At 47.4% G+C, this 16564-nt stretch overlaps 1 protein-coding gene across 11 annotated transcripts in view; it reads left to right on the top strand.

The window, feature by feature from the left end:
- Positions 1 to 16564, top strand: part of LOC110355089 (uncharacterized) — a 61615-nt gene that overhangs the window by 26443 nt on the left and 18608 nt on the right. For 2 of the 11 annotated variants that reach the window (XM_065077106.1, XM_065077105.1), the window contains exon 3: positions 10501 to 10755. In XM_065077106.1, coding sequence (XP_064933178.1) covers positions 10501 to 10755 — 255 coding nt within the window. Of the gene's footprint in view, positions 1 to 2451; positions 2706 to 3787; positions 3884 to 4222; positions 4702 to 9351; positions 9861 to 9961; positions 10106 to 10500; positions 10756 to 11016; positions 15659 to 16564 lie in introns of those variants that run through there. The other 9 variants (XR_010475477.1, XR_010475481.1, XR_010475476.1 and 6 more) reach the window with 9 other exon arrangements.

Genomic DNA, 16564 nt, shown 5'->3' with positions numbered 1-16564 from the left:
AGCAAAGCCTTTGCTGTCGCCGTGCCTCAGTTTCCCTTTTAGTGCCAGGTCTGCTCCCTCACCCCTACCCATAAAGGTACCCATGGCAGCTCAGTGGAATCCAGACACCCCATAAACACCCCAAATAAGCAATACAGAGAAAAACAATTAAATTTACCCAAACCATGATCAGATATGCCTGGAACATATTTCTCAGCCTTTTCTCTTTTTCCCCTCTCCCTGTCTGCTCCCAGCTGGGCTGGGAACAGGGCTCAGCCACGGCGATGCCCCATGCCGCTGATATTTAGGGTGACGTTTCCCATGGAGGGGAAAGATCCTGCACCGTGCTGTGTGTTTGCATGCAAAGGGAATACGATGCAGCAAATAAACACAGCGCTGGCATCCCCCTCCTCTTCCGCAGGTAATTTATTCCGTGGATTTCACGCTGCACAAAGCACCTGGAAAATAGCTGTGTGGGCTTTCCATATGGGTTGCTATTATTTTCCAGGGTACAGAAAACAGATTGTTGGAAGAACTCCCTGTTCTGTGGCTTGTGCTATTTTATTTTTTAATTTTTTTTAGAAAGCAGAGCAGCAGTCAGTGCTGTTTCCTCCGCTGAATGTTGTTTAGAGATTGCTCCTAGTGCAACTGGAAGCAGGAAAAGGCTTCGAGTTTTTAATTAAAAGCTGCTCTGTCCTCTAAATGCAAAGTCTCACCTACAGGGTGGGGGGAAAAAAAAGGATGATAATTGAAAAAAAATCCTGTTTTACTCCATGAGGAGGGGCTGAGATTGAACTGTGGGGTTTGTCCTCGCAAACCAAGTCACGTCACTCCTTGGGGATCTCAGCAGCAGCTTGGGGTGGTTTTGGGAAACCCATGGCTGGGAAATAAATAGATTGCTGATATATTTATCCTGATATAGGCACTTTTCTTGAGTATGAGCCTGGGCCTGATCCTGCCGAGCCCCCCGACCTCACCCTGAGGCTGTTTGCGTCTCCTCGGAGCGGGAAGCACAGATGTTTCCCCTCCTCGCCGGTGGTTCGGCAGCATCCATGCGTGGCTAAAGAGGTCAGCTTGCTTTTAAGCATGTCGCCGAGCATCTCCGGCTCCCCCGAGATGAGCTGAGAAGAACCCGTGGGGATGGGATGGAGCTTCCACTGTGGTGGCTGAAGATGCTGGAGGACACAGGGGGTCTCCAGGGGGAAGCGGTGTTGGGAAGATGGGGTGAAGGGATGCTCCGGCTCCATAATCGGGGAGTTTCGCTTTGTGGTTTGCTGGCTCCGAGGCAGGGAGAAGGTGGGGCTCCTATATTTGGCACTGGGGAGCATGTCTGGCTCTGCCTGTCGTCCCTCCATCTGCGACGTCTGGCTCATTGCAGTGGGGAGCGCCTGGCTCGGCACTTTCCTCGGGAAGCAAAAGCTTTGGGAAGTCATATGAGGATGTGTTTTGTTTTTCTTTCCCCCTTTGCTGATGCTGGGAAAATGCACCAGCTCCTTCTTGGCTGCTGCAAACTGACCTCCTTGACGGGGGACCCATGTCCCCAGGGTGGTCTTATGTTCCCTGGGGGATGCTGGGCCCATCTAGTCCCATAAATGTCATGGTTTGGTAGAATAAAAGAGAGAAGAGCAAGGCAACGTAGGGGAAAAAGAAAAATCTCTAGAACTGAAAATAAAAGGAAGATGGTCATAAGGGTATTTATAGCCCCTTATATCCCATTGAGCTCATTTTGCTGCGGTCAGAAATGTGTTTGACTTCTGTTTTCATGGGCTTGATCCTGAGTCTTTAGGGTGACCTTTGGTCACGGCTTTGCGCTTTTTCTGGCAACCCAGAGCTGGGGATGTATGAAATAGGGTGAGACTGTGGATGCGTTCATGAGAACAAGGTGAGAGGCAGCTTTTTATATTAAATCTCCAGCCCTTTTCAGATTAATTTTCCCTTAAAACCCTCCGGAGGGATTGCAGGGGGAAGGATGGAGAGGTGTGGGGAAGGGGAGCCCTGGGCCAAGTCTTGCATCTTTCCCACCCCAGCCTGCATCCATCCATCCGTCCATTCATCCTTCCCACCCCAGCATGCACCCCTGGACACTGGACCCCTAAACCTGCTCAGGGCCTCTGGGTCAGGCTTGTTGGAGTCCAGCTGCCTATGGGGCGGGATTTTGGGCTTCCCCCAGCCCTTCTGCACATGATGTCTCACAGCAAAGCAGCTTTGCAGGGGAGTCGATCCCCTCCTTGCGTGGCGTCCCGTGCCAAAACCTGGCTTAGAGCTGAGCCTGGGGGGAAATTTGGGGTGAATTTTGTGAGCAGGGTGCTTACTGTGAGCTATATTTGGGTCTCTGAGTGTTGAGAGCTGGGCTGGAAAGGGGTGGCCGTGGGTTTTGCGGGGAGATTGGCAGCTCTCCTCCCCGAGCTCCCCATCCCTCCCATTGCACATTGAAATTCAAATCACGCCCCTCCGACGCCGGCTCTCTTTGTTGCATCTTCAAATGACTAATTGTCACTTTTTTTTTAATAAGGCAGCATCATGGGGAGGTGCAGGAATCTTTTTCTTTTTTTCCCTTTTATGTTTGTTATTACAAAAAGGAGGGGGTGGGGAAAGAGAAACATAAGCATCAGGGATAGTAAATCTCTTCCTCCTTTCCGCACAGCAGCTGCTGCGATGCTCTACCGCAGCGGCCAAGACGCTTCGTCCTCCTTTGAGGCTTCACTTGGAGCCGTGCGCTCGCTCGGGTAAACAGGGCGATTCTGCTACGTTTGCTTTTTAGTTGCTTTTTGTGCTTTTAACTTGAACTGGCTCTAAATAGTTAGGTGACTCTTCCAGGAGAAGGTGTTCTCCTTGAGGCTGATGGAACAAGTGGGTTTGTAGAGTCACTTCTCGGCTGGTCCCCGTCTGTGTCTGGGATGTGCTGGGTGGGATGAGAATTAATTTGATATATTTGAAAGGGATTCTGGGCTCGGGAATCAGCTCTTGTTTCTGTCCTGGGGCAATGAGCAGAGTCAGGTCACTGGAGTTGAACCCTGGGGGCTGTGGATCAGGCAATGGGGAACGGGAGATGCTAAAACAGCATCAGCTCTAGGCAGGATTGATCCTCTGGGCTCTATGGTGAAGTATTTACCTCAAAATGTTGCCTTTTGAGGCTGCTTGTTCTTGGGCTGGGTGGTACAAACTCTGGACCATTTTCCATCCCACCCGCTTAAATTTGGTGGATGAGATGCAAAGCCCCTCGTTAGGCAAATTATCTCATCCCTGTTCCCCTGCCCCAGCCATGGGAATGCTGTGAGCTCTCTGCAGCCGCTAATAGGGGGGGTCAAACAGCAAATTTAGGGTGAGCAGCTTCTCCTGCGGTGCTTTGGCTTCTCCCTTGGCCAGCCTTGGGATGGATTTCAGGCACAGCATGGAAGAAAAAACCCCTTCTCCTCCCTTTATTTATCTCAGCGCATCTCTCGCTAGGAACTACTGCCAGCCTGATGCCAGCTGGACCGTTTACAATGGCAATAAAAGCCAAACGGCGATATAAAATTGCACCTGTCATAATTGGGCTTGATTTAACTGGGGATGGAGGCAGCCGATGGTGATGCTTGTGGGATGTGCTGGTCCGGGGTGCCTTGGCCAAAGGGTACCACGGCCTCCCGATGTGCCGCACCCCCGAGCATCTGCTTTGCAGGAGAATGAAATCCGTTTGATTCTCCCTGAAAGCAGGATGCTGCATGAGCTCGTGTTTTATAGCAATGGGAGAAAACGACGGCTGCCGATTTAATTTGATGTTGTCAGGCTTTTTTTTCCCCTTTCTTTTTCTTTCTGAACTTCATAGGAAACTGGATGGTGCTGACAGATGAGGAGAACTTTTTAACTCCTGCTGCTCCAGAAACTCCTTTCCTGGAAGGGCAGCCATGCCAACAACCAAAAGGTGCTTTGCTTCTTGATTTTTTTACTGATTTTGGCACATCCTGATGGAGACAGGACAGGAACAGATGCCCACTGTACAGAAACAGTGGTATTTCCACCCGGAAAGCAATGGTCCCTTTACCACACCGGACCAAGGGTGGATGGATTTTCCTCTGGTCACAAGAAGTGTAGGAATCATTCTGTGCAGATTTTGGGGTGGTTTGGTGTGTTGCAAGAGGTCGGGGGTTGCAGACCCTTCAGCTTCTTGCTGCTTTTAATGTCTTGGGTATTTTCTGCTGCCTCCTTGTTGCTTTTCTCCCCACTAATCCTTCCATTATACTTTCTTAATGAATGAATACAGCTTGAGACTGCAGGCACTCAAAGGATTCTCCAGCAGCTCCTGAGCTTTTGGGTACTTCAGGATTTTGGGGCTCTTCAGGATTTTGATCCACATCATGGATGTAGCTAAGCAGGGTAAAGGAGCTGTCGGAGTTTCAGAGCATCGTGACCCCGCGCTCGGTACAGTCTCTCCATCCCCTTCGGAGACAGATTGTGGAATGATACATTTAATCAGGAGTAATGAAAGCAAACGGTGTAATGTCAGTGGTATCTCTTCCCTCGCCCCCTCCAGCAATTTCATATCCTGTTGTAATAATGCAAAGGATTAAAGGTGAGATGGGGAGCGGTGACACGAGGACGCGGCACCGGGGCAGGTGGTTTTTTGCCTCCTCCCGCTGTTGGCAAATCTCATTTTTCAGGCTGACTCCACTCGCTACACCAGTTTGAATGAAAAAAAATCCTTCTGCAAGGGGCAGAACTAAAATAAAAGGGATTTTTGTTTTGCAGCTTTGCCCCTATGTTGATGGTCTGCCCAATGTTTTTAACATCAGTGTTGATGCCCAGCGCAGTCTGTCCAGGTGGGGCTGTTAATTCCCTTTTTAATTTGAGTTTTTGAGAACAGGTTGAACCCATGGAGTTGAGTTCATGCATCATTGATGGGAAGGTAATGGGAGAACAGATGTAAGCAGCTGCTTATCTCTGTAACCCATTAATATATGTGTCCTAGGGCAAAATAGCTCCAGGGCTGTGTGGGAAGTGCCTCCTCTCTCTTTTTTGAACTGGAGATGCAGAGTGGAAGGTAAAACCCTGTTTAAAAGAGGACTGGGAAAAAAACCTCAGGTCTTAATGCTGCCTAACGCAGATGGGTTGGAGGAGAATATTTAAGACCTGATGTGCAACAACATTAATGATGCAGGGAAGGCGATGCTGCAAAAAACCCCATAAGGACTTGAAACCAGGCTAATGGGGCACACAGGGCCAAGCTTGTTAAAAAAAAATAATAATAATAAAAGAAAGGCTTGTCATCAAAAATGAGAGTCGGTGTCTTCTGGAAGGGAGAGGGAAAGGGGAGGTCTCTCATTCCAGGAGCAGCAGAGGCGGTGAGGGAAGATGAAAGCTCCATGTAATGTAACCAGGTGTTTTGATCTGCAGGTGAGGTACCACCGAGAAGCTCTAGGAAGATCCCCCAAGTCGAATTAGCTTCTGGGGGTTTGTTTTAAAATAATCACCATGAAAAAGATCCTTTTTTTTGGTGTCTCAGAGACTAAAAGCTTTAAATGCAGGGGCTTGAGCCATCACCTGGCACAGAAGCATCCCTTGCCCTCCAGCAAGGCTCCGCTTGGAGCTTTGCTGGGTAATTTCCCCCTCTGAGCTCAGCCCCAATCCCAGATCCTCCAGCCCACTGGGTTTATGGGTTTTTCTCTCTATTGTGACAATTTATTTTGGATTTATGGGCTGCCTTGCCGTGTGAGTATGGGGGGGCAGCACATGGACTATGGGGGCCAGGGTAGGGTGACCTTCATAGGAAACATCCTAGGGAGGAATCAGCCTGTTACCTCTTCTTGTATGAGTCTGGCTTAGAAAAGCTTTGCTTTTCCTAGAGAAAATAAAAACGGAAATGATAGTTGAAGAAGAAATAGCATCCTTAGGAACTAAGTGTGGATCCATCCCCAACTCCGCTTTGAAGTGCAGACTGTCCCATCACCCATAGGAATCACCCATCATCCTGAACCTCACCTTGCCCAACCCACGCTTAATTGCTAACGAGCATCTCAAGCCAGAGGTGCTTCTTTAGGATGTTCCTGGCATTGGCAACTCTTAATTTACTGCCAGGATGGTTACCCCGCGGTCTGGCTTTGCCTTGGATAAATATATAACTGACAGGAGGTGAAAGTAGCATTTTCAACCAGTGGCGGGGTGAATCCAGCAAATAATTGTCCAAAGATTATCCCAGCGTAATGGTGCAACAACAGCAGGCGCCTCACATCATTAGAGCTTACCAGGGAGCATGGGAAGAGATTCAAGCGAACTAAAGCAAACAAACGCCGAGCAAATACACAGCAGATGTAGCGTATTAGTTGTGCACGGATTGACTTAAAGAGCCGTGTGTCAACAACATCGGAGCAAGGCAGGGCTTGGCAAAGCCTGAGGCTGGTTCTATCTCCCCAGCATGGCTCCGTCCTCGTGGGTTCTTGGGTTTGAAGGAGCTGATGGGTCTTTCTCTGGGACTTTGGAAAGAGCTTATCTGTGTTTTTTCCTCAACCCCCTAGTCCTGTTCATCTCTTTTTTATTACGTTTTATGCTGTATACGTGTAATGGGGGGGAGGCGGCATCCATCCAAACTTGCAATGAACATCTCCATAGCAGGGGAATCAATGCTAATGTAATTTTACTCCCTTTTTAGTATAAAAATAAGTATTAAGGCATCGATGGAGGATGGTTGGGTGGAAAAGCAGGTACCTCCAGGTCAGGTCACCCTAATTAGAGTTGCAAGTGGCCAGGTTGAAGGTTGTCTGGACTTTTAAATCTTGTTAACTAGTAGGAACTGGCTTGAGTGGTGATTCTTGAGTGGTTTCTAGGAGAAATGGAGATCCCCGAAGTTTCTGGCTTTTTTTGGAACTAGCAGCAACTTTTTGTCCTAAAGCTCCATCCTTGGGGCGAATGATCCAGGGGAAAGCAAAGCAATTGGGGACATAATTTTGCAGTAAAAATGGCTTCGTACTTTATGAGTTGACCATTGCCTCCTCGCTCTCTTCCTCTGCTTTTTTATATCCCTTTTCCCACTCTCCCATCCTCAGCACCCAAACCCCCTCTAATCCCAGATGAAGATGATGATGGTCCAACCCCAAGCTGCAATATTACCACTTAATTTTACAGGCAAAACCAACCCTCTACCTCCTTCATCCAGCCTGCAAAACAGCAATGATGGAGTTTTCTGTGCCTGAGATGCACATAAATATCGTTTAACGTGCGGCAAAGCGTAAATACTCCCTGTGAGCCGAGCGTACGTCGCAGCAGCTGGGGGATGTTTGCAGACTGCGCTTGAAGAAACATATATAGGACATCATCAACTTCTAGTGATTTATTCCACCTATGCCTCTTTTAATTTGTCACTATGGTAACTACAAAGTAAAGATCAAAGCAGTGTGCCAACATCAGGAAAAGGTATTATTTTTTCCCACCCCCCTTTCACAGAAATAACTTAGGCTTGTTGTTATTTCCTTCCCATTCAGAAAAATCCCTTTGCTGTTGGCTAGTGCTGCTACAAGGGCTTGTAGCTTGCTTTTTTATTTTGGCAGGGGATAAATCCCCATCTCCAGCTGTTGAGAAATTGCACCTTAAGAGTTTGTGGCTGGAATAAACCCAATTTCCTTCATTTTTGAGGCAAAGTGCAGCTTGATGGATGGGTGATGTGGCAGAAGGTTGATGGAGAAGGTCCGGTGTTTTAATAGTGGTTTGGAGGGCTGGAGAAGAGAAACTGGAGCTCCCGGAGCTTGAACTTGAACTCTGCTTGTTTTTTGCTTGCTTCTCCTTAGTCATTACTGAAACAGGGCACAAGCACTGAGAATTTAGGGAATGTTCTACACTCAAGCTGCAGCTCCAGGGTCTTCAACGAGGGTGCTCAGGATCCAGCAGTTACCCTCCTCTGATTACCCTCTTAATTATTTTAATGATTAATAATTGTGCTCTTCCCCAGTAGGTGTAGAAATAGAAAGGCAGGTGTGGAAAGGAAGAGGATGCTCGTGGCTGCACTGCCGTCAGCCATCCTCCCAGCCAGCCCTGCCACCTGAAGATGAACTTCTTGCCGGGCACATGGCATTTCTAGCCCTATTTTGTCAAGTGAAGCTACCACAGAAATCAGTACAATCCCAACCTCTGTATTTTTAATTATATCTATGTGTAGCCCATGTGAGCAGGCGAACTTTAGCTCTGATTTGAAACAGAGGGAAAAAGGGGGTTTTAAAATACGCGAGCGCATTTGGAAGCACAAAAACTGGAGGCTTCTCTGTTGTGTTTGTGATGCAAGTAGTAATCTCTCCCTCTATGGGCTATAAAGCAGCTTTTAAGTTGGAGGGAATGGAAAACTGTGCCCGGTTGTCGCTGCAGATGAAACGAGATGCACAGTCGCAGCAACGAGTAGTACAGCCAATTAGGATGCAGGCGCTTAAAAAATTAGCCTGAGGTTTTCAGCTGTCGGGAGAGTTTCTAGAGGGATTTTGAGGACAGCCAGGGACCATCAGGTTTTAAGAAGGAATTTAATCCATTTAAAAGTGGGATTATGCGATATATTTGCTCGCAGGTGCTGGGGCACGGTGGCCTCAGCCTTGCTTTGACTTTCTCCTTGTTCCTGCAAGCTTTGCATTGCACCAAAGATGGTTTCTGCTTTATTTCTTTCTTTTTCAAGCAGAATTATTTAATGGACAAGAGGGAAAATATATCTGGGGATATGATGCTGTGGCAAGACAACACTGCCAGACTCCCCCTGTGTGGGCATATGGGGCAGGACCTTGTCCCACCTACCCAAGCCTTAGTCTTGTGTATTTAGAGCTTATTTTGCCCAGGGAGATTTGTTTGGGATCGGTCAGAGTGGCCGTCGGTTTGGAGGGATGTGCCGAAACCCACTACGAGGATGTGGGATGGTTCAGCGCAGGTGAGCGGAGCTGGTTTTAAATAAGCAGGAGCAAGTTAAAATTAGACCTTTAAGAGCCTCCCACGCTGATGCCACCACCTCACCATGTCTCTGCCATACAGGGGGGTCCCATGGAGGTGTGCGGACGGCCTGAGCTGCCCGGGATGCTCAAGCCCCCTCCTCCCTCCCCTACTCTGCCAGCATCCCGCTGTCTGTATTAATGCACCGCTCCAAGTACAAGCTGTGATGGAGAAGATAAATTTAGACTAAATCCCTTGCAGGTGATTTTTTTTGCGGGGGGGAGAAGCAGGGTTTACTTTTTCGCTGTGATGGTTTAGCCCCGGCGACTCTTTCAGAAGTTGTGCTCCCATCCTAGAAGCACCAGCAGAGTCCCCAAGGTAACTTTGGGGGACCCTCTCTTAATGTGCAGACCAGAAACCCTGAACCCTCCCCAGATGGTCTGTCCATCACTCCTGATCGATTTTGCTGCAGGACATCTCTCAATAACTCTTTCTTTGCAGACTCCTTGATCTCAGTGATGTCCCACATGGAGCCGCCTGTCTTCACTTTCTTTCCCTGAAGGCTTGTGCTAGCAAAAAAGGTATTTTTTTCCCACTCGAGATACATGTGCAAGTTCCAACCCTCTAGTAAATGCGACATGACTCGAGGCAGTTTTGCTTGAGCCGATCACAAAAGATGTTGCTTGTATGCTGCAAACCTGGCTTGTCATAGGGTGATGGCTCCCATGGGATGTGTGGTCCCCAACCCTGCTTTCCATCCATCCGTCCATCTCAGGGGGTTTATCTCTCTCCACCTATTTAAGCAAGAAGGTGTTTTCTCCTTTGTGGATGTATAACGTTACTTCTTGAGGAGTTTCTGGGTCTCTAGTGAAACTTCTACCCTGGGCGAGCACAGAAATGGTGTCAGCAAAGTTAAGAAACAAGTTGAAAGCATCTCACAGGTCTGCTGAGCCCCAGTTCTTCTTCCTGGGAACCGTGGGCATGATGGAAAGAACGCACAAGAAAATAAGGTAAATCATGGCATCAAATATGCTTTTCATCTTCACATTGAGTTTGCACCTTTTACAAGGAATTTACTTGTTTTTTTTTTCCTTGTGGCCTGGAAATAAAGCAGCAGTAGATGGGAAGCGTTTGGGGTGTTCCACGGAGACGATGATGTTGTGTAAGCACCTAGAGTTAGGTTATGGTTGGACGTGGTGGTGATAAGGGTCTCTTCCAGCCAAAATGGTTCTATCTCACCCATCTGTCAAAGGAGGTGCGTTTTATGTCTGCAAACCAAAGACTGAAATGGGACATCAGGATTTATTTGGGAAATAAAGCTCTCTGTCTATATTAATTCATTTCCCCCCCCTTTCTATTTATCTAATCCATTTATTCATCTTTCTCCTGTTTATCTGGAATATCTTTCAACATAAATCTATGCCTGCTCCTTTCTGCATTCTCTCTCTTGCCCTTATGGATGACCATCAGTCTAACTACAAAATCTCACCCTTTCTCTCCATTTGCTTTGAATAAACTTTGGCTTTTGGACTGTTTTTCTTTCTCGCTCTCCCTGTTGCATGCTGCAAGAGGCATTGATATGTTCGCTTTAATGCACTAATGACTAGGTATTGTATTAAATTAGCAATAATTAGATATGTTTTTCTACAGTTATCTCCTCTCTGTTCCATGGCCAAGCGCAGAAGGAGCTTGGCTGGACCCTGCATGCTGGAAGTTCTCCCCAAAAGTGGCCACCAGCCATGGAAAGCCTCAGGGATGGCAGATTTTGGACAACGGGCATTGAGTCCTTTGGGAAACATATTGGGCATGCACATCCCTTTCTTCTTCTTAGCAACAGCTTGTTTCTTCCTCATGGCCATTTCTTCCATTGCCGAGCTCCTGTGGGACACCTCTCAGGAAAACAAGGTAAACTCGCTGAAATTATTTCGCAAATGTAAGTTATTAGCATGAATTTCTCATCAAAAAAACAATAACAAGGGATTTTTCTTCTTTTTTTCGTCTTTGTTTTGTTTTGATGGAAGCCAGAATGTGTAAAAGAGCCGGCAACACATATCCACTAGATAATTAGATTGAAAGAAAATCACCCCTCTGAAGACAATGAGATGATAAAAGGGATCAAGGTCCCTGGGAAAACTTAATCCTTCCCTTTTTTCCATTACTTCTCAGGTTATTTCACTTTGCTATTAAGAAATTTGATTTGCTGATGAGCGGCAGAGGAAGCTTCCAGACTTGGGGAAAAAAAAAGAAGTTGGGTTGCGTGAGGACAAGCTATTAAAGATTCAGCGATCGTACAAACCCCGAAGGTAGAGAGTCCCCTGGGAATCAACACAGGACCTGGGCTTTTTGGTGGAATGAGGCTGATTAAACCCTTCTTCTGTCACCGGAGATGTCCTGCAGCCACCCTCAATAACAGCAGATAAAAATAGTCTGTACCCAAGTGCCTGTCCATCCAAACTCTTTGTCCATGGCCACCAGGAAGGTGGGAAAGGAAACTGAGGCAGCTTGCTTGCCTTTCCAACAGGATGCTCTTAAGCTTCCTGGAGACATGAGGTGTCCCCATAGCAAAGCCGTGCTGGGGTGACGTCCCCCATCCCACGCAAAGCTGCTCTGGGATGAGCCTTGTCACCACTCATACTTGGGGATGCAGGGCCAGGAGGCTTAATTCTTGTTCACCCTCCTTGTCTGAGTGACTCTGGGAGGGGGACAAGACCACAATGCCTACTTGGCTTAAAAATGAGATTGTTTTCCAGTTTTTATGGGGGGGTTTCTTCTTTTCCTGGCCCTTCGAGGAGGAGGCGCAGCGGTCAGGGTGGCACTGGCTGGTGCGAGGAGGGCAACTGCAAACTCACATCAAGGAGTTTGGCGTAGATTTCTTTTTCATATGAATTATTAATTCATAGCCAGCCCTTCTCGGAGCAGCTCTCTGCCTAATTCCGGAGCACCTGCTGCAGAGCAGATTTATTGCAGCCGGTGGGAGCTTGTGCTTATATTGTCACCTTCACCCACCGCAAAATTAATTTGCATGTGCCTGGGGGGGTCATTTCACTCCTCATTCAAAATCATGTCCAGAGGTGAATCTCAGACCGACTCCTGGAGTTGATTTGGAATTTGGGACCCCTCCCAATGTCTTCTCTCTCCCTTTGCTTTCTCTCCCACCTGGAAACTTGTTCTTAGGCTGTTCCCTTGCAGGGAGGTTGATGGATGGAAAGCTCTCACATGAGTTTGATGCGATGGGAGGTGTTTGGAGACTGCTTTCGTCTCTAGCTGTATCAATAATTAACGTGTTGATCCAGAGCAATATTATAAACAGGGTAAATACTTTTTTTTTGGTAAGCAGCAAAAGAAAAACAGCAGCTGTTAGTGTCACCGCTCAGCGGGGACTTCTCATCCTTCCTGTGGGGCTTGTTCCCTCCATCCTGCTGAGTTGCCCTCTCCATCCCTCTGGCAGGATGGGTTGGAGATGGCCATGGCTGTCTCCAGTCCTTGGGTAGGTGACACAGCTTGGTGCCTCCTTGGAGGGTAAATAGTTCTTTGCAATTTTAAAGTTTAGACTTTTTAAAGCTCTTATTTTAATGGGAAGCTCACATATAACGGCGTGGAGTCCTTTCAAAGCAGTTGAGAGCCCTCTGGTGACGTTCAGCTCATTTGTGTTTTGGAGGCTGCTAGAAGGCCACTCTGCGAGGACACACATCCCATTGCAAGTGTTTTTTCCAGCATCTTCCCATTGATCATTTTCATTTCTTGCTCATTTTATAATCTTAATGTCTCTAAGATATGTTCAGAAATCACATCACGGCTCAAGGTGTCCATCAGGGTTGAGGAGATCTCCGAAAGAGGTTGAAGCATCCTTGGCAATCAGTTTCCAGCAGCTGAATCTCCAAACTCTCTGAACAACGGGCACCTTTCCAGAAGCCTTCAGTGCCTGAATCCTGACTTAAAGCATCTTGGCCTTGGCATCGGGATAGTTTTGAAGGTCATTTCATCAGCCAGTTGGCGTTTATTCCGGAGAACATCACAACCAATGTGATTCACCTGAGGCCAATTATACCCGTGGCATTTGAACTTCTTAAACATGCAGATAGGCCTTTCTTTGTCTCACTTGTGGCCTCTGACTTTCACGGTGTTCCTTGAGGTTCCACAGTCCAAATTAAAATATCATCTGCTATAACTTCAGCACCTCCTAATCCCTCAGATATCTGCTAAATTACTCTTTGAAATACCTTGGGAACTGAACTAATTCCAATCGGCATTAGCTTAAATTTGCAACGTCCAACCGGTGTGTTTAAAATCCATAGATCTGAGCCCCATTCATCTAATTTTACTGGCGTTAATAGATGTCCTGCCTTCATGCTGAGAATATTCCTGCTTCTGAGAACATTGCTAACTTTTCATTAAGAGTTTCCAGTGGGTAATGTCTCTATTTGAAAGGCTTTATTTAAACCATATAAATCAATCTGCATCTATGATTTATTTGGCTTTTTGATTGCTACTCTTTGCAGTTAATATACTAGGTTTAACCCCGTCTGTTGGTTGACACAGTGCAGAAGGATGAAAGACAATGGTAGGACAAATTATTCTTGCCTGATACAGAAGTTAATCCTGGTACAGGCTGGAGAACCAAGTTTATTCTGATCCTGCAGATTCTGGGTGGCTTCCTCCCCATCAACCTTCTCCAGTGTCGTGGGACATGTTCCCTCCTGCCACCAGGGAAGGATTTAGTTTCTCTACAAGCTGATTAATAGCCCCATTGGTGCTGGAATGTGCTTTTTTGTGCACTATTTCATCTCCTACACCAGAAAACTGGGCCAGCAAGGAGGACACTCTGGTTGGAAAGCCATGGGCTGCCCATGCTGGGGTTGTTTGGGATGTTCTCCTCCTTCTCCCAACAGAACCAGGAGGAACAGTTTTGTCAGCTTGTTGGGTAGTGTTTTTTCACTGTTTCCATTTGATTTGGATGCAGAAAGGACCACAAACATCCAAGTTTCATGATATATGGGTTCTGGGCCATGAAAGCAGTTTGGGAAGCAATCACTTGTTCTCAGCCCAATTTTTGGAACGTCTTGCTCCAAATTTCCTTCTGGATTTGGGACATCCCAGTTAGAGTCTTTATTGGCTCCTCTCTGCAAGGTGGACCTGAACAGGTTCTCCGGTGATGTTGTAGGAGAGGCCCTGGTGAGACCTTCTGCTTCATCTCCAGCTTCATTTTCTCTTCTTGGTGGGCATGCGCTGATCTTGGGGTTTATCCAGACCTTGGGGAATGGTCCATGGTCTCCTTGCACAAACAGGTGGAGACTGGAGCTTGAACCCACATGGTGTTATGAGAAATCATAAAGAATCCACAATTTCTTTGATATCGGACAGGGATTCATCCTCTCCAAGCATTAGCCTGGCACGCATCCAGCACGTTGGAGCTGAAATGAGTTAACGGGAGGAAAAATTGGAGAAAAATTAAAGCAAAGTCCTTAAGGGTTGCTAACCTATGAAAGCCAAGCTGCCGTCTGTGCACAGCTCTTCCAGCTCCGTGGGCGAGAGGAGCTGGAAGCAGAGAGCTGCCAGACGAGGAGCCGCGCTGCAGGGAAGGGAACCAGAGGGAGACGCTCTCGGATCACAAGCACCTTTGAAGTGCACAAAGGAGAAGAAATTACTCCTCACCCCCCCTGCTTTGGGATAGCAGGCTGACACACCGTGACTTTTAAATCTGATTTTAGTAAGGTGGAGGTGAGGGAGGGAGGCAGGAGAGAGGCTGACATGTCTCCTGCCGTGAAGGATCTCAAATTCTCCAGCATAGACTCACTTTTCTTTTGAAAGTCATCCCTGGGAGTTGAGCTGATGGAAGATGAAGATCTCCCCACCAGGAGCTGCTCCACTGCCCATCTGTGTGAGACTTGGGGACTCCTGGACAGGAGCAGGATGCTGGAGCACAGGGTGGCTCTACCCGGTGTCCCATACTTGGCCCACAGTGCCGAGGAGCAAAGCGGGGGTTTGGTGGCCGAGGGACAGGGGACACAGCTCCAGCTGGGTGGTGGCATTGTGTCACACTGTCACCAGGGCTGATGGCATTGATAGGTGCTGGGCATGGAGCAGGAGGGTGATGCTGCCCGCACCGGTACTGAGCCATCTGCGAGGTGGTACCTGCTACCCATAGGAAGCCATCGTGTCACTGTGGAACCAGGGACTTGACCCAGGTTAAGCTCTGGCTTAACCATTTGCACTGCATTTTTGCAGCTTCCCGGGACATTTGGGTTTGATGAGTATGATGCCTCAAAGCTTTGGGAAGCATTCAAGCATCACTGGCTGATGGTTTTTCTCTGATGGGGTGCAGCAGGAGGCCAGGCTGGCCAGATGGTGGGGACGGGAGAGACCATCCTCTCCCACCTTGGCTCTCGTTCCTGTGCTGGTTTGCAGGAACCTCACACCAGATGATGCTTCCTTCATGTTTCCAGGCTGATACAATTGCACTAAGCATCCTGATTTTTCTCACCCTTCCAGATGACCCTTATGCCTTTGGAGATGTAAAGAGACCTGAAAGGCTTTGCTCCCCACCTGGGACACCCTGTGTGCCTGGATTTCCCTGTGAAAAATCAGGCAGGATATTCACTGGGTTGGATTTCAAGGAACAAATCCCCTCCTGTCCCTCGGGTAGGACTCTGGTACTGGGGCCAGCACATTTCCAGGCTGGTTTCCAGCAGGGAAGGATTGGAGACCGCATGGCAGCTGCTCAGATGACGGAGCTGGAGCTGCCAGCAATTTTCTGCTGTGACCAAACAGATCTTTAATAAATGCATCAAGGATTTATCTTCCTTTTTTATTCCGTCCCACTTCTTTCCTCTGTGCCCTTGGAATTTGGGTAAATTGCGTCACATTTGAGTGATGGGGACCTCTTGCTGCGTGGAGGAACATCATCAACTGGGGGACATCTCGGTGGGCTGGTGCCATAACCCCCTTGGCCTGATGCATCAGGATGGATATATTTGTTAGTATTTTCTCCCTGTTTGTCCCTGAGGAGGGTTTTCCACTGCCTGATGAGGCCATGAAGACGGACAGATGGACTAAAAAGAGCCGTGGGCATGGGCTCAGCACAAGAACCCTGAATCAGGAAAGAAAATAATCCCTAACCCTTCGGGGTATTCAGGGAATGTCCCCAAAGGGGACCTTTGTAATGTCACTACTGCTGTTTTCTTGCAGAACATGAAGTTTTATTGAACTGGAAAAATTCCTAGAAGCGTATTAATGAAAAAAAATCCCTGTTATGGCAAAATTGTCATAATGGATCTTTGCAATCTCATTTCATTTTGATAGTCAAAATGTTTCATTGAGATGTTATCACTTTAATTTCATCTGGGCTTTTCTACTCTCACCCATGTCTAGGGTTCATATTATATTTCACATTACGCTATTCAAGTGTTATACAAGTGGAATGTTGTTACTTATAAAAATGCAATTCCCTTTTGAAATTTCCTACAGGACATATAATTCCTTCCAGTAACGATAAACTGAGATGTGTTTGATTTTGGGATACATCACCCCTTTCCCAGAGATTTTTTTAGTGACAGTGGCAAGTCGTTTACTCTGAACCCTACAGAAGGCAATTTAGCTCCAAGCATTGTATTTCACACGCTTTTTGTCTCTGAGCCTGTTTTGTCACCCAGGGTCCCTCCTAGCACCACAGAAGCAATTGCTTCAACCTGAGCTTAATTACTTTAATCAATTAGAT

This window comes from Columba livia, chromosome 11 (assembly GCF_036013475.1).
Source record: "Columba livia isolate bColLiv1 breed racing homer chromosome 11, bColLiv1.pat.W.v2, whole genome shotgun sequence".
Taxonomy (NCBI): domain Eukaryota; kingdom Metazoa; phylum Chordata; class Aves; order Columbiformes; family Columbidae; genus Columba; species Columba livia.
Note: the sequence above shows the minus strand (reverse complement) of the source record. Positions and strands in the feature narration are given on the sequence as shown.